Here is a 26,873-nt window from a genome sequence, read left to right on the forward strand (position 1 = left end):
ACTTTCCAGGTCTGGTATATCCCTCCTCCAGACAGAGTCTAGTTGGAGGGTTTCATACGAGGACGTTAGTAATTGATGATAAAAATCTGAAACAAAACCTCTCGATGTCTCTCTTTCATAGAAGAATTTGTGGTATCTGTGGTGTTCAATTGGTATGTCTAATGGAACACCGTGAGACTTCAAACATAGCCGTAACTGTATGTAAAAAAGCCATGTGGACTTGGTGAGATTAAATTTTTTGCATATTTCTCCATAACTACAAAAACCCTGTTTGTTAAAAACATCCCCTAATGAGTGTATGCCTTGCTCTTCCCATATAGGGAATCTTATAGGTCGTTTTTCAATCAAGAATGCATTTTTATTGAATAAGGGAGTATGATTATGCCATTTATGTGGGTTAGGATATTCTTTTTGTGTTTCACGCCATATCCGGATTGCATGAGTAATTATGGGGCTAAATTTCCGTTCACATTGCTTAATTGATAATTTAGTGTATACTATGTCCTTCAGTCTATGTGGGGCTACTATTTTTTCTTCTAGATTTCTCCAGGATACTAATGCTTGGGGATCAAACCATATTGTCAATGGTCTTAAAGTGTACGCCTTAAAATAGTGGAGAAAATCTGGAAATGCCATGCCACCATCTGCTTTGTTTCTCTGTGCGGTGGATCTTTTTATACGTGGTGGTTTGTTGTTCCAAATAAATTTGTATGTGGAGGAGTGTAATTTTTTCCAGTAACCCTCTGGAGGGGGTAACGGTAACATTGAGCTAAAGAAGTTGATTCTAGGTAGTACGTCCATCTTAATTATTGATATCCGTGCCTTTACTGAATTTTTAAGTTTTGACCACCTGTTAAGGTTCTCTTTGATTTTATTTTGGATTTTTGTGTAATTGTGCTTCACCGTTTGTCTTATGGTGGGGAATATTTCCACTCCCAAACATCTAAAGTGTTTTACCATAGGTATCTACTGGGAGGGTTATATTTTCCTTTGCATGGGCGTCAAGTGGAAGGAAGGCCGACTTCGGCTCTGAAATATTATAGTGAAATATTTTGCACTGTTGTCGCATTTATCTTGTTGAAATCCTCCCACAGGTTATTTTTACTACCACATATTTAATTGAGACCCTTTATTTGTTTATTATTTCAATTTAGCTGGAAATACATTGCTACATCATTCAGTAACATTTGCAGAGCCTTATAACAAAAACATTATTACGGTCACCATTGTGATCAGTGGGATTAATCAACACATTTTATTATTTATTTTTCTATTTCATTGAACATTGCACATTTTGAAAGCCTTTTTTTTTACTCAAAATGTGAGTATTACCAAGTCAACTTGTGTTCTTAAAACAATGACAATAAACATAGTTTTATTAGGTTGAAATAATGTGGTTGTGTACTTATTTTTCTGTTCACTTATTATGGATTGAAAACTGAAAACCTTAATGCACAGTAACTGAACTCAATATTTTTAAGTTCTGGTAACTTATTATTATAATTTTTTTTACAGTGTAGTCTTGCGATCAATCAAAACTTATTTACACGATATACCTCACATTCACCCTCCATTCACATCCTGGTGTTCTCCTGGTGTTCTCCATTAGGCCTGTAGGTGGAGCTATGACAGCACACGTACAGTACACACACCGATGGTGTGAATGGGCAAATGTGAGTGAAATGGTCGCACTGTATGCAGCTGTTTGTCTGCATTGCATTCCCCCCCCCCCCCCCCAACTCAGATTTAGGGTTGATACAACCATCATAATAATATTGTTAATAATAACAATAACAATAATGATGTAATAATGTAAAAATTATCATTAAAAATACCTGATTATGAGGGAAAAAAATGTACGATGCATGGAATATTGTTGAGGCACACTAGTTACAACTATATATATACAGGCACTCCATGTCAAAAAGGTTGCTGACCCCTGGTGTAGACTATCACATGCTGCCCTACTGTCTGTTATGGGAACAGAGGAACGGGACCGTAAAAGCAACACAACAAGTTAAAAGGGGAAAACGCCAACAGGCGTGTATTTATTTACACCAAATACTTAACAAAAACAACAGAACAAGTGAACAACGTTTTTCCCCCAGATCCCCTCCCTGCTGAACAGGCGCCCCGACCGACCAGTAGGAGTCGCTATTAGACCTCTACACTACCCAGACACACCTAGTGCTTAGACCTCTACACTACCAGACACACCTAGTGCTTAAACCTCTACACTACCGGACACACCTAGTGATTAGACCTCTACACTACCAGACACACCTAGTGGTTAGACCTCTACACTACCAGACACACCTAGTGGTTAGACCTCTACACTACCAGACACACCTAGTGGTTAGACCTCTACACTACCAGACACACCTAGTGGTTAGACCTCTACACTACCGGACACACCTAGTGGTTAGACCTCTACACTACCAGACACACCTAGTGGTTAGACCTCTACACTACCAGACACACCTAGTGCTTAAACCTCTACACTACCAGACACACCTAGTGGTTAGACCTCTACACTACCAGACACACCTAGTGGTTAGACCTCTACACTACCAAACACACCTTAATGTTCCTTTTTTAAACATGTGTGTTCAGGTGTTTGGCGAAGGGATGCAGGTAAAGCTGTACGCTCCACTACAGCCCAGAGTGGATCCCAGTATCGCCGTCATGCTGCTGATCGCCATGTTCACTGTAGCCATGGGAGGCTATTGGAGTGGAGCGTGTGAGAGGTGAAACATACAACAGATATCTGTTTACGCTGATGACTCCTTTCTTTCAACATCTCAATTACAGTAGTAGTAGTTGTAGTAGTAGTTGTTGTTGTTGTTGTAGTAGTAGCAGTAGTAGTAGTTGTTGTTGTTGTAGTAGTAGTAGTGGTAGTTTGATTTGATTTGATGTTTTTTTTATTTCCGTGTCTTACATACAGGTGTATGCCCAGCCCATGTGGGCTTACAAGACACATTAAACAATAAGTATATAATAGTATACTTGACAAATTACTTGACAAATTATGACATTGACAATAGGTTATATAGACCAAGATGGCAAAAAAAAGAAAATACAATAAAACGTAATATAACACAAGCTGTAAGCAATGTATGTAAACAAAGAAACAAGAGGAATTCATATACAATTATATAGGATATAGTGTGTTTTGTCTCAAGTGCCATGCTTTCTCCAAAAATCCTGCAAAACTGAAGATGTCCTCCACAAAAAAAAAACCTAGGCGTGATCTAATGAGTATAACACACGACTTCAAGTGATTTACTGCTTTTATACAATGGCCTAATTCACCCAACCTTATTGCTATACAATAAATACACAGTAATTGAAGCATAATGGAGATTTATTCAAAAACAGAAACAGTAGATCCAATGAGCCGTGCCCACAAAATGCAACTGACCAAGTCATGCAGGACGCAGAGGGAGGTGCTACAAAGAATGCCATCTAACAAAAAACTAACATATTCCAGTTGACTGTATATTTTTTGAATGAGTCGTTATGAAGAAATCAATACATCCATTCATAAAGATTATTGTCCGCCATCTTGGTTTCATTCAGAAAAAGGAATGAATGGCGGAGTCATTGAAAAAAAATAAAAAAAACAAAGTAATTCGGGTGTGGGCGGGTTCTGGGGTATGATATAACAACGTCTAACTTGAGTGTTTCAGCCAATCAGAATCAAGATATTTGCATGCCATTGTATAATTGCAATTTAACCACTTAACGTTCCGGCTGGCGGCCTGTGCACGGGTTAGGGGTTAAAGGTTAGGGTTAAAGGTTAGGGTTAGGGGGCCGTCGCACGTCACAACACATTTTATAGCCGCCTGTCGGCCTCACACTGTGTTATTGTATCTCAACCAACACATCGGTTCAAATTTAGAATTCAGAAAGTTTATAAAAAGTGACCACCTCCGGTTTCGCCTCTCAACGACCGGACAAATCACCACTGATGTTGAAAATGATTGACAGTTTGTGTAGCCCAGTGGTTCCCAACCTTTTTCCCCCCAGGGACCCCCAAACATCTCTGATGAAATTCGCGGACCCCCTCCTAATAAGATAACATAAAATACGTTTTTTTTTTTTCATTTTAACACTTTGGCTGCCATGGGTTAAATTAATGATATACCATAGATTGCCAGCGCTATTTGTCTATGGAGAAAGTCCCCTTCTTTGCAGGGCTATAACTTTTTAAATTCTATTGCTACATTGCCATTATTAGGGCCCATTCAAAGTCCTATATGTATTGTTCATTGTGTAGCAACGTTAAACTTTTTCATTCACATATTCATAGTAAAGTATGGTCTAATGTATAAGTATGTTTTCATCTCTTTCTGCAACTTTCTCCAGAACGTGATATATAGCCCCAAATGCATTATATTGATGATGAAATACAGTTTGATGGCAATCAGCGCGATATAAAAAATTCCAACTAGACGTACTTCTAGAAGTTACTACACGTCATCTGATGTTGACCGGATGGGCGAGGGGGCGTTTATAATTCCGTGGGCAGCGTTATACCAATCATCTAATGTGGGTCAAATGTTGATAAAAGCAGTTAGTATCGAAGATGGTAACGTTACACGCTGAAACTCACCCCAGTCTCCGCGCGCCGTTGGGCGATCATCGTCGAGTAGAAATTTTATCATTATGGGATATATTATTACCCGGTCCATCTCCAGCTTGTATAATGGTATATACGTCCAAATCATGTTGTTTATCGAGTTATTGGCAATCGATCGCTATGTAGAGTGACGAGCTAGAATGCCGGAACCTATCCCGAGTGGCCGGAAGCAATACGGACATGATCTAGCACAACCTCCACTGTGCTTCCTGTTAAGCGGTTGCGCGATCGGCCACCAGATGGCGCTCCTGAACCGCCAGAGAGCTCAGTGGGTCCTGCTGGTGGTTCTCAGGCCAGCGGAGGGACATTATGGATCAGATCGCAGATTTTTGAAATATTGATATAAAGACGACGTACAGCGTCCCCCGGCAACTTTAGCATCGCCAGCAAAGACGTTGTAAATCGTTTTTAGGCAGTCAAAGTGTTAAAGGGGAACTATTTTACTATTTCTTTCACTATTTGGGCACTTTTACACAATTCCTGTGAGTCTATGGAACACCTCTGTAATATATATATTTTTTTTATTCATTGTTTTGTATTTCTAATCAAGTCCTCAAAAACATTAACATGCAGCAGTGACTATATGACATCACATATAGGCACATTTTCAAACGACTCAGTTCAGTGAGGGTGAATATTGTGAGAGGAGAATTGGAAGAATGCGCCAATATGAGAATTTTGAGACATAGATCATATTAATATAAGTTCACATAGCTAGGAAACAATGCTAAACACTCAAAAAGGCCATTTATAAGATAGTTCCCCTTTAATAACAAACTGCTTATACACAGGCATATGCATCACAATTAGACCCACTATGCTTCTTTGACTTGTGCCTTCAATCAACAAATCTCATCTTGCACCATATGCATTTCAAAATGTTTGGCCAATATTCAAATGCTGTATTCATCCTCTCAAATCAGGCCCTAATGGTGAACGGTTTGCATTTATGGAACAAATCAATGCAACAAATTAAACTAAATATGAGACAGGAAATTCCAATCAGTAGCAGAGAGAATCTGTCCTAGCTGGGTTTAATACCTTTTTTTTGTCATTTTAATAACAAACTGCTTATACACAGGCATATGCATCACAATTAGACCCACTATGCTTCTTTAACTTGTGCCTTCAATCAACAAATCTCATCTTGCACCATATGCATTTCAAAATGTTTGGCCAATATTCAAATCCTGTATTCATCCTCTCAAATCAGTCCCTAATGGTGAACGGTTTGCATTTATGGAACAAATCAATGCAACAAATTAAACTAAATATGAGACAGGAAATTCCAATCAGTAGCAGAGAGAATCTGTCCTAGCTGGGTTTAATACTTTTTTTTTGTCATTTTAATAACAAACTGCTTATACACAGGCATATGCATCATAATTAGACCCACTATGCTTCTTTGACTTGTGCCTTCAATCAACAAATCTAATCTTGCACCTTATGTATTTCAAAATGTTGGCCAATATTCAAATCCTGTATTCATCCTCTCAAATCAGGCCCTAATGGTGAACAGTTTGCATTTATGTTGAATGAAGTAAGAATCCACTGCAGTAAAAATATCCTCACCTCGAGTGGTGGTAGTAAGGTTGACTGACATGAGAATGTCCTGCTTCAGATCCTCATTTTCAATATATTGCACATAAACGATGAGCACAGCCTCGTCTGCGACAGTTGTAGTTTCATCAAGTTGTATGGCAAATGGACCCTTTCTAAGCTTTTCTGACAGCTGCTGCTCGCAATCACTTGACATCTTATCAATTCGGTATTTCACTACATTGTTCGAGAGTGGTACTGATTTTAGTTTATCCGCCACCTGTGGGCCGCACAGTTTCTAAACCATTTTGATGCAGGCTGGTTTGACGAGCTGCTCGCCAATATTGTGCGGTTTCTTTGCTTTTGCAATTAAAAGCGAACACTCAAAGGAGGCTTCGGTAGCCTTCTGTAAATCACTGCCACCCCTGCTCCACGCTACTCTAACATCAACAGGCTTGTTCGCCTTGAGAGACTGTTCTTTCCTCCGAAAAAAGTCTGGATCCTTCCCAACGGTTTCTGGGTGCTTAGACGCCTGATGTCTCTTCAGCTTGCTGGGCTTCAGGCTCGAGTTTGCCAACTTTTCTCCACAAATCACACACTCAGGTCGTTTGTCTGGTCCCTCAGTGAAGCCCATGGTGATGTAATTTTCGCGATTGCTGTAGGTCCTAACTTTTTTTGCAGATGAGCTGCCATCATCTCCTTTTCGTTTGTCACACATTTTCGCCTCTGGCGGCTGACTGCAGACGAGCCGAGAAAGTTAACTAGCGTGCTAGGCTAGCTACAGAAAGTGATACAGTCAACTGATTCGCGTTTTAGCGGCTACCCGGTAGCCTACTGTTAACATTCAAAAATCATGTCTAGATGTTTATTTATTTATCTTTATTTTTTTATTGTAGTGGAGAGACTATTCATGCTTCTGATGATAAAAAAAAAATATAAAAAAAAAAAAGAAAAAAAAAAGACCTCAAATCATCTGTGGTCTGGCGGACCCCCTGCGCCCCCTGGCGGACCCCCAGGGGTCCGCGGACCCCATGTTGGGAATCACTGGTGTAGCCAATAGACTGGTTTTCTGAGATCGAGAAGCGGTTAGAGCGTACCGTAAGGCAAGAGAATGAACATGCGCCTCCCTCTCCGGAGCGCAAACTGCGCTGATCTATTGCTGTTGCTATGAGGGTCGAGGGTTTGTTTGTGTATGTGTAGGGTGGGGGTGGGGGTGTTGTGTGACAATAGTTTAGTGGGGGAGGGGGAGAGGGGACTGAGGTAGTGTTGACTCCTCTTACAAATCTTTGTAAACATTTCTGTAGGACTGTTAACTAGCGATGCTCGATATTGGCTTTTTTACCGATACCGATATACCGATATTGTCCAACTCTTAATTTCCGATATCGATATCAACCGATACCGATATATGCAAGGTTCCCCCCCCAAAAAACTGAATAATTTCAGGTAATTAACATTACATATCTCTTGTCGTGGAATTAAATTAAATAAAAAAATACATACTTTTGACAATAAATAAAATCAGAATCTGTTCTTACTTGCCTGCCTGGGTAAATAAAGGTTAAATAAATGTAAAAAAAAAAAAAAATTTTTTTTTTTGAAAACCGATACCGATATTTTAATGCCAATATCGACCGATAATATTGGTAGGCCGATAATATCGGACATCCCTACTGTTAACCCTTTCGCTGCCACACGACAGAAGGTTAACCCTTTACTATCTATCACACAACCGACGGCGATGCTCCATCATTAGCATCGCCGTCGGTTGTGTGATAGTAAAGGGCTAACCTAATTTCCGTTTTACACCGTGGTGAATATGAGTATAGTTTGGGTGATTCTGAGTAATCCCAGGAAAAGACGCGGAAATAGCCCTTTAGTGAAATCCAGTTATCACGTTGTAATTTTTCGCCTGATTATCGAATCTTCCTGAAATCAACGCTAGATTATCGTTATTATGTCTCCTCATGCACACATGAAAGGGGGCTTGTAGCGGGGCGCCCCTGCGTGCTGTGATGTGACCAACGGTACACACCACACACACATTCCACACAGACAGCTTCGATCGCGGGAGAAAAAAATATCAGATCAACGCAAGATTGGATATATAGTGTCCTTACCTTGTCTCTGCAAAAAAGATTATCCAATTATCTGATCGCCATTCCAAGTACTGGTCGAGGTACTCTGTCCCACGTTATCCGGCATTGCATATGAAGGAGGGGGGGCAGCCTAGTTGATGCATCGTTGTAAGCGCTTGCCTCGCCGGAGTATTTAAACCCCGCCCACACGGCTCAGCTCGGCCCAGAAAACAAACTACATGGTTTCAAATGGAGTGCAATAGCGGCTGAAGGCGTTAGAGGGCGGTATTGACCGTCTGCCAGCTCAGACACATTCAGAACAGCCTGCACAGGCTGCCCCGATGAATTATGAATGGCAATAGCGAATAAAAGAAAAACGGATCCAATAACGAGTATACTCGTGGTTGGCGCTCCACGGTTGGACGGCAATAACGAGTATACTCGTATTTGGCGCAGAACCAGTTAAGAGGTTGTTGTGGCTGATGGTTGTTTAACACAGCAGGAGACGATATTTCCAATTGTAACAAGTAGATAATTTATTTAGGAAAAGAAGTTCTTAACAGCAAAAGCTATGGATCGAGCAGAGGATCACCACAGCTTGAACAAAAAACACTCTAACTCCCAATCCCTCTGCTTGTCCCCTAAATCCCCTCTCAGTCCTGCCCCCCCATGACAGATATGATGATGTATCATATCATGTCAGATCTGACATGACGTACATTAAGATGATACGTAGATTTAACATCGGAGAGAGATAAGAACATTAAGAACATGAAGAGAGATAAACAAGATATGATGTACACACACGATATGATGTAAAACATTAAGAACATTGAAGAGAGAGTGAGATGTGTGTGTGTGTGTGTGTGTGTGTGTGTGTGTGTATATGTGTGTGTGTCTGTGTGTGTGTGCGTCTGCGTACAGACGTATGTGTATGTCTGTGCGACTGTGTGTGTCTGTGTGTGTGTGTGTGTCTGTGTGACTGTGTGTGTCTGTGTGTGCTGTGTCTGTGTGTGTGTGCTGTGTATGTGTGTGTCCGTGTGTCTGTGTGTGTGTGCTGTGTCTGTGTGTGTGTGCTGTGTATGTATGAAAGAGAGAAAAGAACAAGATATGAAAGCGATACGATGTACGAGATTACAAGCACACAACGTGCCGTACTGAAATGTCCATCTGTCCAAGTTGTTTTAAGAACGTCAGCCAGACCGTCTTTCAGCACTGCTAGTTGACCTATATTAAACTAGTCCACCCCATACACATTTTCCACAACATTCCCCCATTTGGGGCTATCCCTAGTCCCACCCAAATCATATAACCAAGAAAATGTGAACGTCTAACTAAACGAGAAACCATATTTATATAATAAAAGTTTAAATGGCTGATCTAAACAAGAAACCTAGCCATATAATAAATCTTAAATGTCTAACTAAACAAGAAACCTTACTTCATTCACTGGACCCCTAACGGACCAACAAAGGCTGACTACCGTTCTCACAATAAACACAAAACCGCTCAAAACAAGAGTAATAATAAAACATCAAAAAAATACCCCAATTTATAATCCTAACCTGACAGACAAATCCCCCCAACCTCCACCGCTTACCAAATGAGCCACAGTTCCGGCCGGAAACCGCGACTCTCATCAGGGAAAGGAGAAGTTGACCGTCAGAACTAAACATAGAACATCCCTCCCAAAAAAAAATGACATTGTCTCTTCCATAACATTGAGTCCCAGTGTCCATCGCTCAGCCCCCCTTCCATGCCCACGCCATAGTCTCCTCACCGTATTGCCAAAAGTCACATTTTGCCAATACAGCAACCACCACGCCACACCTCCAGTCCTCGTAGAAGCATGTCCCCATGCCTGGACGGGAGGCGCTGGTACCGACCTCACCACGTGTCCCCCCATCTTCGACGGGAGGTGCCCATCTTGCCCACTGCGTTAGCCCCCCCCTTTGTCCCTCCAGTCCCCAGAACCGATCCCCAGACCACTTCTTCTCAATGCTTCCTCAGGCTCAGAACCGACACTCTGCCGATGCCCCTTCCCATTCCGGTTTGACCAGGACCACGAGTAAAATAAACAAAAAATAATAATAAAAAAATAAAAAATAATGCAATGATTTTCAATGGTTGCAATCTCTATGCCGAAGGATCATTAGAAAATCAGACTAAAATTCCTAGTTAAAGGAATAAACCAACAAAACTGCACTCAGACCATCCCCCGTCACTCTTAAAGGAAAGAACCAACAAAAAGAAAATGTCCCTACCTCACCATACCCCTAATCCTCTATCCCCTCGTCTCCCTCTAAGGCAGCATAAAGCTGAGGATATGGCCCGATTTGTGGCTCAATCTCTTTCTGTCCCACCATCAGCATTTGGCTCGTTACGTGTGAAGTTACCAGCCTACCCAAGAGAGGCATACCACAACAGAAAAGGAGAACCAATATCAACCCTGCCACCCCAATGGATATCCCCGTCTGCATCACTATGCTTCCCCACTGTCCCAATCTTTCCAACACCCCACTCCCCCACCATTCTTCATTCCGGCCAGAATTCCCCCTCAACTCCTCCCTCAAATCCTTCAGCTTAGCCATGGCCTCGGAGAACTTTCCCCCTGGCCCCACATTCGTCGGAATGAATGTGCAGCAGTACTGTCCAAACATGGAACAGACTCCACCCTTCTCCGCCATTAACCAGTTCAGAGCCTGTCTATTCTGCCACGCCACCGTACTGGTCGCGTGCATCTGGTCCCCCATTGCATCCAACGCCTCCTCGGTGTAGTTGAGATACCGCTGCTGATTGTAAAACAAATAGTTGATCCACCCGGTGTTCTTATTGACCGATATCCATGGCAGAATAGACTCAAACCCTGCCGCAATCTCATTCTTAGCCATGAACTCGGCTGGAATGCCCCTTGGCTGTCCTATGCTGTCCAGATACACCCTTGGGTCTGCCTTGTAGCTACGCTTCGTTCGAGAGATAGGAGACTCAGAAGGTCCTTCCGTCACTGATAATGGTAGGACCACCATTGGCATGATCGCCTGAACCCGGGCACATCTGCCTGACCAATCTAAAGGAAGTGTATTCCTCAACCTCCTACCGCCGCAGAGCCAGTATTGGTCCGCCAGTGCCATATCCTGGACATGAAAAGGGCAAGCTACAGGCCGTGGGTTGGTATCCACTCCCTTTAACACGACCCCGTGTCCACACTTTCCTTCTTTCGTGCAGTTAGTCGTGATGCTCCAAATAGTAGTGCACCGCCCCTCTGCCACCTCCCCTACATCCCGGGTCCCCTCCTTTTGCAAGCACTCGAAATCCTTGGTCAGCCATAGTTTGACACCTCTGGGTATTGGCAACCCCGTCGCTACCCCCTGCACACGTACATCCAATTTCCTACAACGTTCCCGCATAGTGACATCCTTGAAATCCGTGACGTTTCCTGCCGCCTTAAAACGACTAGAGCCGAGAAACCCCAAACACTCTGCCTCGCACCAAGGGCGACTATTATGGGGCCCCTCCCATGCCTCTGCGTCCCTGTCACACTGAGCCCAACTGAACTTCGTGCCCTTCACCAGCAGCCTATCCGGACGTGCCTTGGAGCAGACATAACAATCCTCTATCTGATTCTGCGCGCTCGTGTACTGGACCCACTTAAACCACTCATTCCCTAAAGCCGCCCTATACATCGGGTCAGCCTCCGGGTCTTCCTCGTCATAGTCATAGTCGCCCCCATCTTGTTCCCCGGAAGGAAGCAAACCCCTCAACCTGGCCCAGAGTGAGCCCACTGAGTCCCTCAACGTTCCGGCTGTCCTCTGGAACATATCCTGTCCCCCCACCTCTTCCGACTCAGTGTCCTTGACCTCCCTTTTTCCCCTCACCCCTGTCCCCTGTGATTGGTTCGGGACAGGCTCAGCCCTCCTATCTACCCCCACAACCCGATCCTCGTTAGTATAATGGTAAGTATCCCCGCCTGTAACGGGGGAATGGTCAAAATCAAAAACATGCCCTTGCGGTCCTACGGGAAACACCCCTTTTGGTTGTAGTCTTATCTTCTCCCCCCCTTCCTCGATGGAGGGAAGAGGGGGCGCCTGATTCTGAGCCTGGTCATGAAAGCCTGCTGGTACTTGAGCCTGAGCGGGACCCCGTGGGACTCCTACCCACTCAAACCCGTCATCCTCAAGGACGGGTCGACCGTGACGGTTCTCAATGACGTCGTTGTGCCCGGCCGACCGTCCGCACACTGCTGCCAACATCTGCGGGAGCATCAGCAGGCACTGCACCTTCCAGTTGCCGTCTCGGACCCTCCATGTCGGGTTCTGCATAACTGCGATCGATTGTATCCCCCAAGAGATCGCCGCTGGCCTTTATGCAGTGATTGAAGTGGAACCAGGTCGCTGATCCTTTGACTTGGACTGCCGTTCCAGTCGATCGGATCACCTCGTACGGGCCCTCTCTCCGGGGTGATGACCACTTTCTCTTGTGGACCTTTACGAAGACCAGGTCCCCAGGGATCAGTCTCGGTTTGGTGGCTTCCTTCTCCGCCTCCTTCACCCCCTTTCTCTCCTTTCTCTGCTCCTGTCGAAACACAGCTTCATGTATTTTAGTCACTTGCTGAAGATATTTTTTCAGATCTTGCTCAAAAATATCTAATGCCGGGCCCCTAGCCAGGTGTCTAAATGGCGGTGCTGGCATGCTGCGGCCTGTAAGCATTTCATGCGGTGTTAGCTGTGTTTGGCGGTTTACGCTGCTTCTAATAGCCATCAGAGCAAGTGGCAAAGCATCAATCCAGTTAAGCTTAGTTTGCATACAGATTTTCAACAGTTTGTTTTTAATGACCAGATTGGCCCTTTCCACCTTCCCCTGCGACCCGGGACTATAGACACAGGAAAGGCGCTGTCTTATACCTAATTTCTGCATCAGCCCTTTAACCACCTTGTCGATGAACTCGCGGCCATTATCGCTTTGTAATATCGTGGGAATTCCAAATCTCGGAATGACCTCGCGACACAGGAACTTGATCACTGTGTCCGCGTTCTTGTGTTTAGATGGAATGGCCTCAATCCAGCGACTAAAGCAGTCCTCTACTACCAGGAGGTATCGTTTGCCCTGCACTGGCGTTATCATGTCTGTATAGTCCATAATCAGATGTCTGAATGGTCCCTCAGGGAGGGGTGTGTAAGCCGCCACTGTCGGTACTCCTTTGCGCACATTGCCCTGTAAGCATGTTAAACACCTGGCTAGTGTAACGTCAATTTGTGCCTGAAGCTTTGGGGACCAAAATCCCATTTTCGTGATTCGTTTCAGGGTCTCTGCTCTTCCACAGTGATCAACACCATGAGCCTCAGGTATCACTAAGGACAGAAGATCGATGGAGGCGACTATCAAACCGTTATGACTCCTCCACAGACCATCTGCCCCCCTTACAGCCCCCCTCTCCGTCCACGACTGTTTCTCGGCCTGCGTGGCTGAGTCCTGAAGATCACTCAAATTATCCTCAGTTACCTCAGTCGTCAGTTCGGCCGCAAACATCAGAACAGCCGTGGACGGCACCGCAGCCGCCGCCTTCGCGGCCTCGTCCGCCGCGTTGTTTCCCGTCGTCACAAAGGACAGGTCTTTTCTGTGTGCCTGGCACTTTACGATAGCAATGCTTTTGGGCAACTTTACAGCCTGAATAAGCGCCACAACCTGCTTGTGGTGAAGGATCGGTGAGCCGTCCGATTTCTTAAAGCCTCTTGCCTTCCAAATGGCCGCGAATAGGTGGCATACGCCATGCGCATACGCAGAGTCTGTAAAGATGTTAACCGTGCGATCTTTAGCTATTATGCATGCTTCTGTTAGTGCTATTAGTTCTGCAAGCTGGGCCGAACATGGTTGCATGCATCGTCCGGCCTTTCTTGTTAGTGTTTCTCCGTTAGGTTTGCACTGTACGACGGCGTATCCTGACCTTAAATTTTCCCCCTCCCGATAGCAGGACCCATCCACAAAAAGTGAGAGTTCTGCTATCGCGAGCGGGTCGACTCCCAAATCAGGACGGAGTTTCACGAAAGCCTGTACCTCCACCTCGCACTCATGCGGTTGACCCTCGCTCGGGAGTGGTACCAGATCCGCCGGGTTACTGCCGTGGCATGTTTTTATCGTAACGTCCGAGTACTGCAGGAGCCTCATGTAAGCCTGTTGCCGTTGGCTGGTCAGAACAAATTTGCCTCTTTCAATCAAGTTTGCCAATTTGTGATGTGTCCAAATGCAAATGTCATATCCCATTGTCACGGCCGTTGCCTTCTCATACATCAAATGTGCTGCGGCCAGGGCCTGATAACAAGGTGGCAGACCCTGCTCTACCGGCGAAAGAGCTCTAGAGTAATATGCTATCGGTTGTTTTTTCCCACTCACCCCCTGTGTTTGAGTCAGGACAGCTGTCGCATGCTGCGCTCTATGTGAGACGAATAGGTGGAAACACTTCTCATAATCCGGCAGCGCCAGGGCAGGGGCCTGTAACAACAGACGCTTAATGTTTATGAACGCGTCCTCCCCCTCCTCGGTCCATGTCAAGGGAGCGCGAAGCTTGTCTGTACCCGCCTCTTTTATCATCATCCTCAACGGCGCTGTCGCTATCGTATAGTCCTCCACCCACTCAGAGCTGTACCCAGTCATCCCTAAAAACGTCATCATCTGTCGGACCGTCAATGGCCTAGGTGCCTTGGATACAGCTTCGAGTTGCGTGGGTGAGATGTTTTTTATGCCCTTTTGAATGACGCGAGACAAGTACTCAACTTTTGGCTGGCAGTACTGCAGTTTTGAACGGGATGCCTTGTGGCCTCCCACGGCTAATCCACTCAAAACTTTGATGGAGTCCTCATGGCACTGCTGACGTGTATCCGAGCAGATTAGAATGTCATCTGCATACAGTAAAACCGTGCTGAGTAGTGTGTCGCACACTCCTTGCAAGTCTTCCTTGAGCGCCTTCGAGAAGTAATGCGGCGAGTGCGCGAACCCTTGTGGCAACCGGGTGTAAGAGTATTGTTTCCCCCTGTGGGTAAAAGCAAACAGATACTGAGACTCTTTTTCCAATGGAACACTGAAGAATGCCTGCGTGAGATCAATGACCGTATAGTACTGCGAGCTACTCGGGATGTTTGTCAGGAGGGTGTGTGGATTAGCGACTTCCGCCTCTGGTCCAGACACCACGTCGTTCACCGCCCTCAAATCGTGTACCAGTCTGTACCTAGCCCTGTCCGCCTTTAGCACTGGGTGGATAGGTGTATTACATCTGGATTTGAAAGGGACGAGCACTCCCCCCTTTAACAGTCCCTCAATCTGATGTGATATAGCTTCCTCCGACTCTGGCTTCATTGTATACTGTCTGATAAAGGGTGGTCTACAACCCTTCTTTAACCTGACCTTCACTGGCTGTGCCGACAATATTAGACCCACATCTGTGTCGTGTTTTGACCACAACCGTTCCGGGGTGCGCGCCAACATGTCCTGTTCCAGCAAAGCATCCGCCTCTGGAATAACGCAAGGGTCTCCTGGTAATCTGATTACTTGCGGTTTTGCCAAAACTGAAAAGGAAATCATTATTTTTATGAAACTCCCATCTGCGCTGTTCCAAATTAGCGGAGATTCCGTGGAGACCCACCTTTGAGTCTCGGATTCCTGTATCATTGAACCTAGATGTTCGGATTCATAACCAGGATTTATTCTCAGAGTGATGTGTGGGGCGGCGTCTCTTAGTCTATGTTGTTCCCGTAGATACTTACCCGTGTTAACCCTCAACGCCGCGCCCTGTCTCCCTACAATTATCGTAGATGAGTCAATCTGCACCTGCTCGGGCTGTCCCTGCAACCATGCCTTGTTCCTAACTAGGTCACTATTCGTCAAATATTGTAGTGTGCAATGTGCCTCCATGTTTGTTTGTCTAGACTGAGGCAGTTGGGTTTTCAGAAATGGCTCCCAGGGGTCACAGACCCTTTGCAGCTCTGCATCTATGTTGCCCAGCCAGAACACAGTGGCCTCTTTCTCCCCCGTCCCTTGTAGCATCATTTGGTACACGTCTTGTTCAATTTGAATCCCCTCAGGCGTACATAGGATTTTACAGCCTAGTCTACACATTGCATCTCGTCCCAAGAGATTGCGCGGGGTGCTGTCCGAAATTAATACAGGTATTGTTATGGTCTTGTTGTTATACGTCATAGAGATTGGATCTGATGTGGGTATTAATTGTGTTTTTCCCGAGAATCCGACCGTCCGAACATACTGTCCAGACTGGGGTAAGTGAGCGGCGTATTTTTGCTTTATGCAGGAAAAACCTGCTCCAGTGTCTGCCATCATCTCTGTTAATTTGCCCTCCACTAGGACCTGCAGAATAGGTTCTTGCTCAGCTCCCTTGGAAACCACAATCATTTGATTTCCCCCCGTCGCATTCTCTGGGCACCCCTAGTGATTACCCCCCTGGTTTCGGTGCCCTCCTGTCTCCCCCTGGTCGTGGGGCCCTTGTGACTCCCCCTGGCGCACAGGTCTTCCATACTCCGAGCCGGGACGGTATGGTTGCCTACATCTCATTTCCCTGTGTCCCTGCATGCCGCAGTTCCAACAGTGGAAACGGGGAAACTGTTGTTCGTTCCCCGGTCCCTGTGTAAACCGTGGGCCTGATTGCCCATTCCCTGCCTGCCGCCTGGACGCCTGGTTCTGTGAACTATAGCCATAGCTTCTCACTACCTGAGGTGCAGGCGGGGGTCCCTGGTCCTGCATGGGTGGAGAGGTAGCAGATGACACCATTACTGCCTGCAACCTCCTTTGGGGCTGCAGTTGTTGCTGAGTTAACTTCCTTGAGTCATTTCTATCCTGATCCCTGACTTTCTGCTCCTGAGCCCTTTGCTTCTCCACACTATGTGTTACATGTGCACAGAACAAAGGATGAGTCATGTCCATTAACCCCACCACGTCTTCCAGTCTATTCTTAACCACCTCTGGAAGCCCTCTCATCACACTTTCTCTAAACATCGCTCTCTGCAACGGGTCAATTTCTGGGTTGTGTCCTAGCTCACCTCTCCACTCCTTCAGTATTTTGTTCACATAGCACATGTTCACCGGCAATTGCGTGACATAAGGTGGGGATGTTGGTTTCCCTATATCCGTCTCTCTCTGATTTAGCGCTAAAGCTTCCTGCCTGTATGCTCTCCCCTTCTGGGCGTAGAGCTTCATTACCCCCAACTCTTCTGTCCTCTTTTTCAACCTCTTTTTGCTGCTGTCGCCTGGCTTGTGGTTACGAATCATTACATTCATCTCTTCGCATATGTCGAGATCAAAAGTACCTCCGGAAGGCCATTTTGTGTCCCCGGCCTTTGTACGCCTCTGCCAACGGACACCAACCTTGAGAATTAGGTTCTTTATGAGCGGGTTCCGGTCTAACAGTATGTACTCTGCTGTATGCATCGTTGTTTAGTGTGTATATGTGTTTATTGTGTTGTGTGTGTGTGTGTGTGGTTGTACTTCAGCTACTACTACTCTACAACTACCACTCCAGGACACAGTTAACCTAGATCTACAGCTACTACTACTCTACAACTACCACTCCAGGACACAGTTAACCTAGATCTACAGCTACTACTACTCTACAACTACCACTCCAGGACACAGTTAACCTAGATCTACAGCTACTACTACTCTACAACTACCACTCCAGGACACAGTTAACCTAGATCTACTACTACTCTACTCCAGGACACAGTTAACCTAGATCTACTACTACTCTACCCCAGGACACAGTTAACCTAGATCTACCACTACTCTACTACTACTCTACCCCAGGACACAGTTAACCTAGATCTACCACTACTCTACTCCAGGACACAGTTAACCTAGATCTACCAGGACACAGTTAACCTAGATCTACAACTACAACGCTACTACAACTCGGTGTGTGTGTATGTGTGTGACTGTGTGTGTGTGTGTGTGTGTGTGTATGTCGGTGTGTGTGTCTGTGTGTGTGTGTGTGTGTATGTGTGTATGTCGGTGTGTGTGTGTGTTTGTGTGTGATTGTGTGTGTGTGTGTGTGTGACTGTGTGTGTGTGACTGTGTGTGTGTGCGTCACAACCCGCTGTCTACCGGGACACAGGAATGTGTGTGTGTGTGTGTGTGTCGGTGTGTGTGTGACTGTGTGTGTGTGTGTGTGTGTGTGTGTGTGTGTGTGTGTGTGTGTCTGTGTGTGGTGACTGTGTGTGTGTGTGTGTCTGTGTGTGTGTGTGTGTGTGTGTGTGTGTGTGTGTGTCTGTGTGTGTGTGTGTGTGTGTGACTGTGTGTGTGTGCGTGTGTGTGTGTGTGTGTGTGTGTCTGTGTGTGGTGACTGTGTGTGTGTGTGTGTCTGTGTGTGTGTGTGTGTGTGTGTGTGTGTGTCTGTGTGTGTGTGTGTGTGTGTGACTGTGTGTGTGTGCGTGTGTGTGACTGTGTGTGTGTGTGTGTGGTTGTGTGTGTGTGTGTGTGTGTGTGACTGTGTGTGTGTGTGTGTGTGTATGTATGTATGTCTACCACCAGGGGTCAGCAAACCCAAGAGAGAAAGAGATGTGATGAGTCTGTATGCTACACCTTGGCCCACCAACAGGGGTCAGCAAACCCAGGAGAGAGAGAGAGAGAGAGAGAGCTATCTCTCTTGGCTCAACGCCCAGATTTGCTGCTGGCTCTACGCCCAGAATGAGTTATCTTCTACAGGTGTACGAAAGAAAGAGAGAGAGAGAGAGAGAGAGAGAGAGAGAGAGAGAGAGAGAGAGAGAGAGAGAGAGAGAGAGAGAGAGAGAGAGAGAGAGAGAGAGAGAGAGAGAGAGCTATCTCTCTTGGCTCAACGCCCAGATTTGCTGCTGGCTCTACGCCCAGAATGAGTTATCTTCTACAGATGTACGAAAGAAAGAAGAGAGAGAGAGAGAGAGAGAGAGAGAGAGAGAGAGAGAGAGCTATCTCTCTTGGCTCAACGCCCAGAATGAGTTATCTTCACCGGTTTTTGTTTTGAAAATTTGAGAGTTATCTACAGAGGACAGAAGGCAGGGAGAAGCTTGAACAGATGGAGAAAAATTTGACCAGAGGTCGAAAACATGCAATTAAAATTGATTTAGTGGCCGCCACTGTTAAAAGAGGAATCGCCCTAGTGTAAACACCTCACCAGTCGTGTTCGTTTTAGCCGTCCATCCAGACCTCGTCAACACAGTCAGCTCAACTTTTTCCTCCCGCAGAAACTCTGACGGATATTTATAATAACAAGCCCAACGCTTACCTTTTTTGTCGACAACCGGCAGAATTTCTACGGGAGAGGTCCGGAGCTGGCCGTGTGAGGGGGCCCGGCAGGGCGGTCTACAGGTCAAGGGTCACCAAATGTTGTGGCTGATGGTTGTTTAACACAGCAGGAGACGATATTTCCAATTGTAACAAGTAGATAATTTATTTAGGAAAAGAAGTTCTTAACAGCAAAAGCTATGGATCGAGCAGAGGATCACCACAGCTTGAACAAAAAACACTCAACTCCCAATCCCTCTGCTTGTCCCCTAAATCCCCTCTCAGTCCTGCCCCCCCATGACAGATATGATGACGTATCATATCATGTCAGATCTGACATGACGTACATTAAGATGATACGTAGATTTAACATCGGAGAGAGATAAGAACATTAAGAACATGAAGAGAGATAAACAAGATATGATGTACACACACGATATGATGTAAAACATTAAGAACATTGAAGAGAGAGTGAGATGTGTGTGTGTGTGTGTGTGTGTGTGTGTGTATATGTGTGTGTGTGTGTGTGCGTCTGCGTACAGACGTATGTGTATGTCTGTGCGACTGTGTGTGTCTGTGTGTGTGTGTGTGTGTGTCTGTGTGACTGTGTGTGTCTGTGTGTCTGTGTGTGTGTGCTGTGTCTGTGTGTGTGTGCTGTGTATGTGTGTGTCCGTGTGTCTGTGTGTGTGTGCTGTGTCTGTGTGTGTGTGCTGTGTATGTATGAAAGAGAGAAAAGAACAAGATATGAAAGCGATACGATGTACGAGATTACAAGCACACAACGTGCCGTACTGAAATGTCCATCTGTCCAAGTTGTTTTAAGAACGTCAGCCAGACCGTCTTTCAGCACTGCTAGTTGACCTATATTAAACTAGTCCACCCCATACACATTTTCCACAACAAGGTTTAAAAACAGGAGAAATAAAATACAGATCAACAAAGGCCTTTGTATTGTAATAAGAAGATAGATACCAGGGCGGCTGGGTAGCGCAGCGGACTAAGCGCCTGCCTACCACCGCAGAGACTGGTATCGAATCCAGCTGTCAGCGGTACCTCCGGCTTGGTCGGTCGTCCATACTAACACAATTGGCAGTGTTAGCGGGTGGGAAGCCGGTGGGGTGTGTATCCTGGTCGTTGTAAACAGCGACTCCTACAGGCCTGCTCAGCGAGGGAGGGATCTGGGCGAGGTAGTGTGAGCCTCCCACGCGTTACGCTCCCCCAGTGAGAGTCTTCGCTGTCGGGTGAAAAGAAGCGGCTGGCTGACTCCCCATGTATCGGAGGGAACATGTGATAGTATCTATCAACCCTCGCTAGACCGGCAAGTGGGGGGCAAATGCGAGCAACAACCAGGAAGGGGAGGGGGGAATTGGCATAACGACTAAATTGGGATGGGAGAAAAATACAGAAAAAAGTAGATAAAAAAAAAGAAGATAGATACCAATGTCCTCTCTGTGTGTTGAGTGGAAACAGCAGAGAGCGCCTGAACACGGCGCTGGTCGGTGGAGGAGGGAGGGAAGACAAAGACAGCGAGGCGGTGGTGCTCGTGGCCATGATGAGTGGGACGCTCGTCCTCATGTACTACTTCTACAACACCCTGGGTGAGTAGGACTGACGACGGGTTCATACGCTCGTCTGACCGGCAGGGACTAGAGCTCCATTATGGCAAGGATCATAATCACAATTATTTTTGATTGATATTGAAATCACGATTATTAAACAATTTGAGAACATCATAATTATGACAACGACTGAATGAATATGACGACGAGACCTTTTTATTTCTTACTGGGATTTATTTTGCTTAAAACCTCTTAAGCCCTAGCCATATTTTCAGAAAAATATTGCCTAAAAGTACATACCCAAGTAAATGGAAGATTGCTCCACTTCTACAAGGTCCATTTGCATGTTCCTGGTATCTAGGATCATGTATTCCCAGTGTCAGAAATAGTGTCTGTTACTAGGCTTGAGTTAATTGGAAGAAATTAAGGTGAAAAGTAAAGAATTTCTAAACTGAAAAATAATGTAGGAAAAGAAACCCTGTGAAACCTGCCCTCAGATATTCTGAACGCGTCTTTGTTTCCGCTGTTTCCTCCCGTCCTCTCAGTGTACGTCTTCATCGCTGTCTTCTGCCTGGTCTACGCCACTGCCCTGTTCATCTGCCTGGACGCCATCATGGACCAGCTGGGCTGCAGCCAGGGGAGGAAATTAGGCCACTTTACTCGCCAAATGTGAGTATTTTTTACGTTTGGCGAGTGATTCATGAAGACCACTCGCCAGTCTGGCGAGTATACAAAAAAATAAAACATTCTGCAATCACTGCACTGGCCAACGGTGCGCGTCTTCTGAGTGTTCGCTTTAGTTGACAGTGCCACGAGGGCACTGCACAAGACCACCCGCGGACATATAATGTTTAATAAACGTTTGCGCAGTACTGGCCAACCCGCGGACATATAATAATAAAAGTCCCGCGGTACTACTAGGCTAGCCATCCGGAGCACTCGCAAACAGATAACGTTAAACACAGCAGTATATGGAAAACAGACAGACTGACCAACGGGGAACTGCATCCAACCCTAGTACAACCATCGAGTATAAGTTACTAAGGACACATTTAAATCACAGAGGTGTAATGTTGTCTACTGGAACTGTATACAGTGGTTAGCTTCTAGTTAGCGTTTTAGCTAACGTTAGCCCCGTGTGCACAAAGCAGCCAGCTAGGTGTATATCTGTTATGACTATAATGTTTCCAAAAAAGCACCGGACTACGACGTAAGGTTAGACATTTTATTTCATGCTCAAAAGCCCCTGGCTTGCACATCGCAGTCACGAAAGGGGCTAGCTCAACCAGTGCACTGTGCACAACGTCAACAGCACACCAACCCAACTGACGTTACCACAACACTTGACGGTACTTCACAGCACTGTCGTAAGACCACCGTGCTGTCTTAAAGGCACAGTGTGGGTGGTGGCAGCATTACTAACAGTAGCGATTTTTATTGTTTTGTCATGACCAAACATAATCCCAACATAGATAGGAGGTGTACTGTATGTAAAATGTCGGTCATGTGGTGGAAGAGTTTAGTACAGTCACACAACAGAACACCGCTGTAGTACAGTCACACAACAGAACACCGCTGGTTAGACCAGCGCTTCTGTCGCGCCGCAAGGGCGTGTGCTAGTGGATTGATTGATTGGCCGTGTGGCCAATCAGAGAAACGCTGAACGAAAAGCTGAACACAAGTTGGTTGCCTTTAATATTCACGCTACCCAGATGCATACACAACATTGACGCGGCTTGACATACAAAGAAGTAATTATCACAATTAGCGATTTTTTTTGTCTGGTAAAAAATCTGTTTGGCTGGTAAAAAAAATCAGATACTCGCCAGTTGGCTGGTAAGCCAAAAAGTTAGTTTCCTCCCCTGGCTGCAGCACTTTCAGGTAGAACCCTGACCCTCACCTAGTCTTTTTTTGTTTGTTTTACTTTATTGTCAACCGCAATACAATGACAGTACAGTACAAATGACAGTACAGACAAAAGATAAAATAAAATAAAGTAAACATTTACAAATAACTAACCTTGAGATTGGATCCCTCCTCCAAAACATTCCCGCCTACACAAATATACCTACACATACCTAGTCTGTTCTAAGTCTCCTAACCAGTCTGTTCTAAGTCTCCTAACCAGTCTGTTCTAAGTCTCCTAACCAGTCTGTTCTAAGTCTCCTAACCTAGTCTGTTCTAAGTCTCCTAACCTGTCTGTTCTAAGTCTGTTCTAAGTCTCCTAACCTAGTCTGTTCTAAGTCTCCTAACCAGTCTGCTCTAAGTCTCCTAACCTAGTCTGTTCTAAGTCTCCTAACCTAGTCTGTTCTAAGTCTCCTAACCAGTCTGTTCTAAGTCTCCTAACCTAGTCTGTTCTAAGTCTCCTAACCAGTCTGTTCTAAGTCTCCTAACCTAGTCTGTTGTTGTGGCTGATGGTTGTTTAACACAGCAGGAGACGATATTTCCAATTGTAACAAGTAGGTAATTTATTTAGGAAAAGAAGTTCTTAACAGCAAAAGCTATGGATCGAGCAGAGGATCACCACAGCTTGAACAAAAAACACTCTAACTCCCAATCCCTCTGCTTGTCCCCTAAATCCCCTCTCAGTCCTGCCCCCCCATGACAGATATGATGACGTATCATATCATGTCAGATCTGACATGACGTACATTAAGATGATACGTAGATTTAACATCGGAGAGAGATAAAAACATTTAAGAACATGAAGAGAGATAAAGACTTTAAGAAGAACATAGATTTAGATAAAAACATTAAGAACATCGAAGAGAGATAAACAAGATATGATGTACACACACGATATGATGTAACATTGAAGAGAGAGTGAGATGTGTGTGTGTGTGTGTGTGTGTGTGTGTATGTGTGTGTGTGTCTGTGTGTGTGTGCGTCTGTGTACAGACGTGTATGTATGAAAGAGAGAAAAGAACAAGATATGAAAGCGATACGATGTACGAGATTACAAGCACACAACGTGCCGTACTGAAATGTCCATCTGTCCAAGTTGTTTTAAGAACGTCAGCCAGACCGTCTTTCAGCACTGCTAGTTGACCTATATTAAACTAGTCCACCCCATACACATTTTCCACAACATTCCCCCATTTGGGGCTATCCCTAGTCCCACCCAAATCATATAACCAAGAAAATGTGAACGTCTAACTAAACGAGAAACCATATTTATATAATAAAAGTTTAAATGGCTGATCTAAACAAGAAACCTAGCCATATAATACATTTTAAATGTCTAACTAAACAAGAAACCTTACTTCATTCACTGGACCCCTAACGGACCAACAAAGGCTGACTACCGTTCTCACAATAAACACAAAACCGCTCAAAACAAGAGTAATAATAAAACATCAAAAAAAAATACCCCAATTTATAATCCTAACCTGACAGACAAATCCCCCCAACCTCCACCGCTTACCAAATGAGCCACAGTTCCGGCCGGAAACCGCGACTCTCATCAGGGAAAGGAGAAGTTGACCGTCAGAACTAAACATAGAACATCCCTCCCAAAAAAAAATGACATTGTCTCTTCCATAACATTGAGTCCCAGTGTCCATCGCTCAGCCCCCCTTCCATGCCCACGCCATAGTCTCCTCACCGTATTGCCAAAAGTCACATTTTGCCAATACAGCAACCACCACGCCACACCTCCAGTCCTCGTAGAAGCATGTCCCCATGCCTGGACGGGAGGCGCTGGTACCGACCTCACCACGTGTCCCCCCATCTTCGACGGGAGGTGCCCATCTTGCCCACTGCGTTAGCCCCCCCCTTTGTCCCTCCAGTCCCCAGAACCGATCCCCAGACCACTTCTTCTCAATGCTTCCTCAGGCTCAGAACCGACACTCTGCCGATGCCCCTTCCCATTCCGGTTTGACCAGGACCACGAGTAAAATAAACAAAAAATAATAATAAAAAAATAAAAAATAATGCAATGATTTTCAATGGTTGCAATCTCTATGCCGAAGGATCATTAGAAAATCAGACTAAAATTCCTAGTTAAAGGAATAAACCAACAAAACTGCACTCAGACCATCCCCCGTCACTCTTAAAGGAAAGAACCAACAAAAAGAAAATGTCCCTACCTCACCATACCCCTAATCCTCTATCCCCTCGTCTCCCTCTAAGGCAGCATAAAGCTGAGGATATGGCCCGATTTGTGGCTCAATCTCTTTCTGTCCCACCATCAGCATTTGGCTCGTTACGTGTGAAGTTACCAGCCTACCCAAGAGAGGCATACCACAACAGAAAAGGAGAACCAATATCAACCCTGCCACCCCAATGGATATCCCCGTCTGCATCACTATGCTTCCCCACTGTCCCAATCTTTCCAACACCCCACTCCCCCACCATTCTTCATTCCGGCCAGAATTCCCCCTCAACTCCTCCCTCAAATCCTTCAGCTTAGCCATGGCCTCGGAGAACTTTCCCCCTGGCCCCACATTCGTCGGAATGAATGTGCAGCAGTACTGTCCAAACATGGAACAGACTCCACCCTTCTCCGCCATTAACCAGTTCAGAGCCTGTCTATTCTGCCACGCCACCGTACTGGTCGCGTGCATCTGGTCCCCCATTGCATCCAACGCCTCCTCGGTGTAGTTGAGATACCGCTGCTGATTGTAAAACAAATAGTTGATCCACCCGGTGTTCTTATTGACCGATATCCATGGCAGAATAGACTCAAACCCTGCCGCAATCTCATTCTTAGCCATGAACTCGGCTGGAATGCCCCTTGGCTGTCCTATGCTGTCCAGATACACCCTTGGGTCTGCCTTGTAGCTACGCTTCGTTCGAGAGATAGGAGACTCAGAAGGTCCTTCCGTCACTGATAATGGTAGGACCACCATTGGCATGATCGCCTGAACCCGGGCACATCTACCTGACCAATCTAAAGGAAGTGTATTCCTCAACCTCCTACCGCCGCAGAGCCAGTATTGGTCCGCCAGTGCCATATCCTGGACATGAAAAGGGCAAGCTACAGGCCGTGGGTTGGTATCCACTCCCTTTAACACGACCCCGTGTCCACACTTTCCTTCTTTCGTGCAGTTAGTCGTGATGCTCCAAATAGTAGTGCACCGCCCCTCTGCCACCTCCCCTACATCCCGGGTCCCCTCCTTTTGCAAGCACTCGAAATCCTTGGTCAGCCATAGTTTGACACCTCTGGGTATTGGCAACCCCGTCGCTACCCCCTGCACACGTACATCCAATTTCCTACAACGTTCCCGCATAGTGACATCCTTGAAATCCGTGACGTTTCCTGCCGCCTTAAAAAGACTAGAGCCGAGAAACCCCAAACACTCTGCCTCGCACCAAGGGCGACTATTATGGGGCCCCTCCCATGCCTCTGCGTCCCTGTCACACTGAGCCCAACTGAACTTCGTGCCCTTCACCAGCAGCCTATCCGGACGTGCCTTGGAGCAGACATAACAATCCTCTATCTGATTCTGCGCGCTCGTGTACTGGACCCACTTAAACCACTCATTCCCTAAAGCCGCCCTATACATCGGGTCAGCCTCCGGGTCTTCCTCGTCATAGTCATAGTCACCCCCATCTTGTTCCCCGGAAGGAAGCAAACCCCTCAACCTGGCCCAGAGTGAGCCCACTGAGTCCCTCAACGTTCCGGCTGTCCTCTGGAACATATCCTGTCCCCCCACCTCTTCCGACTCAGTGTCCTTGACCTCCCTTTTTCCCCTCACCCCTGTCCCCTGTGATTGGTTCGGGACAGGCTCAACCCTCCTATCTACCCCCACAACCCGATCCTCGTTAGTATAATGGTAAGTATCCCCGCCTGTAACG

The 26,873-nt window shown here is 45.8% G+C and overlaps 1 protein-coding gene across 1 annotated transcript in view; it reads left to right on the forward strand.

The window, feature by feature from the left end:
* LOC311247274 (signal peptide peptidase-like 2A) overlaps window positions 1–26,873 on the forward strand; it is a 74,579-nt gene that overhangs the window by 14,306 nt on the left and 33,400 nt on the right. The window contains exons 5-7 of the mRNA XM_084337634.1: window positions 2,614–2,747; window positions 20,989–21,113; window positions 21,620–21,738. Coding sequence (XP_084193760.1) covers window positions 2,614–2,747; window positions 20,989–21,113; window positions 21,620–21,738 — 378 coding nt within the window. The remainder of the gene's footprint in view (window positions 1–2,613; window positions 2,748–20,988; window positions 21,114–21,619; window positions 21,739–26,873) is intronic.

The sequence above is a fragment of the Notolepis coatsorum genome (assembly GCF_963971535.1).
Source record: "Notolepis coatsorum genome assembly, chromosome: 20".
In the NCBI taxonomy this organism is placed as follows: Eukaryota; Metazoa; Chordata; class Actinopteri; order Aulopiformes; family Paralepididae; genus Notolepis; species Notolepis coatsorum.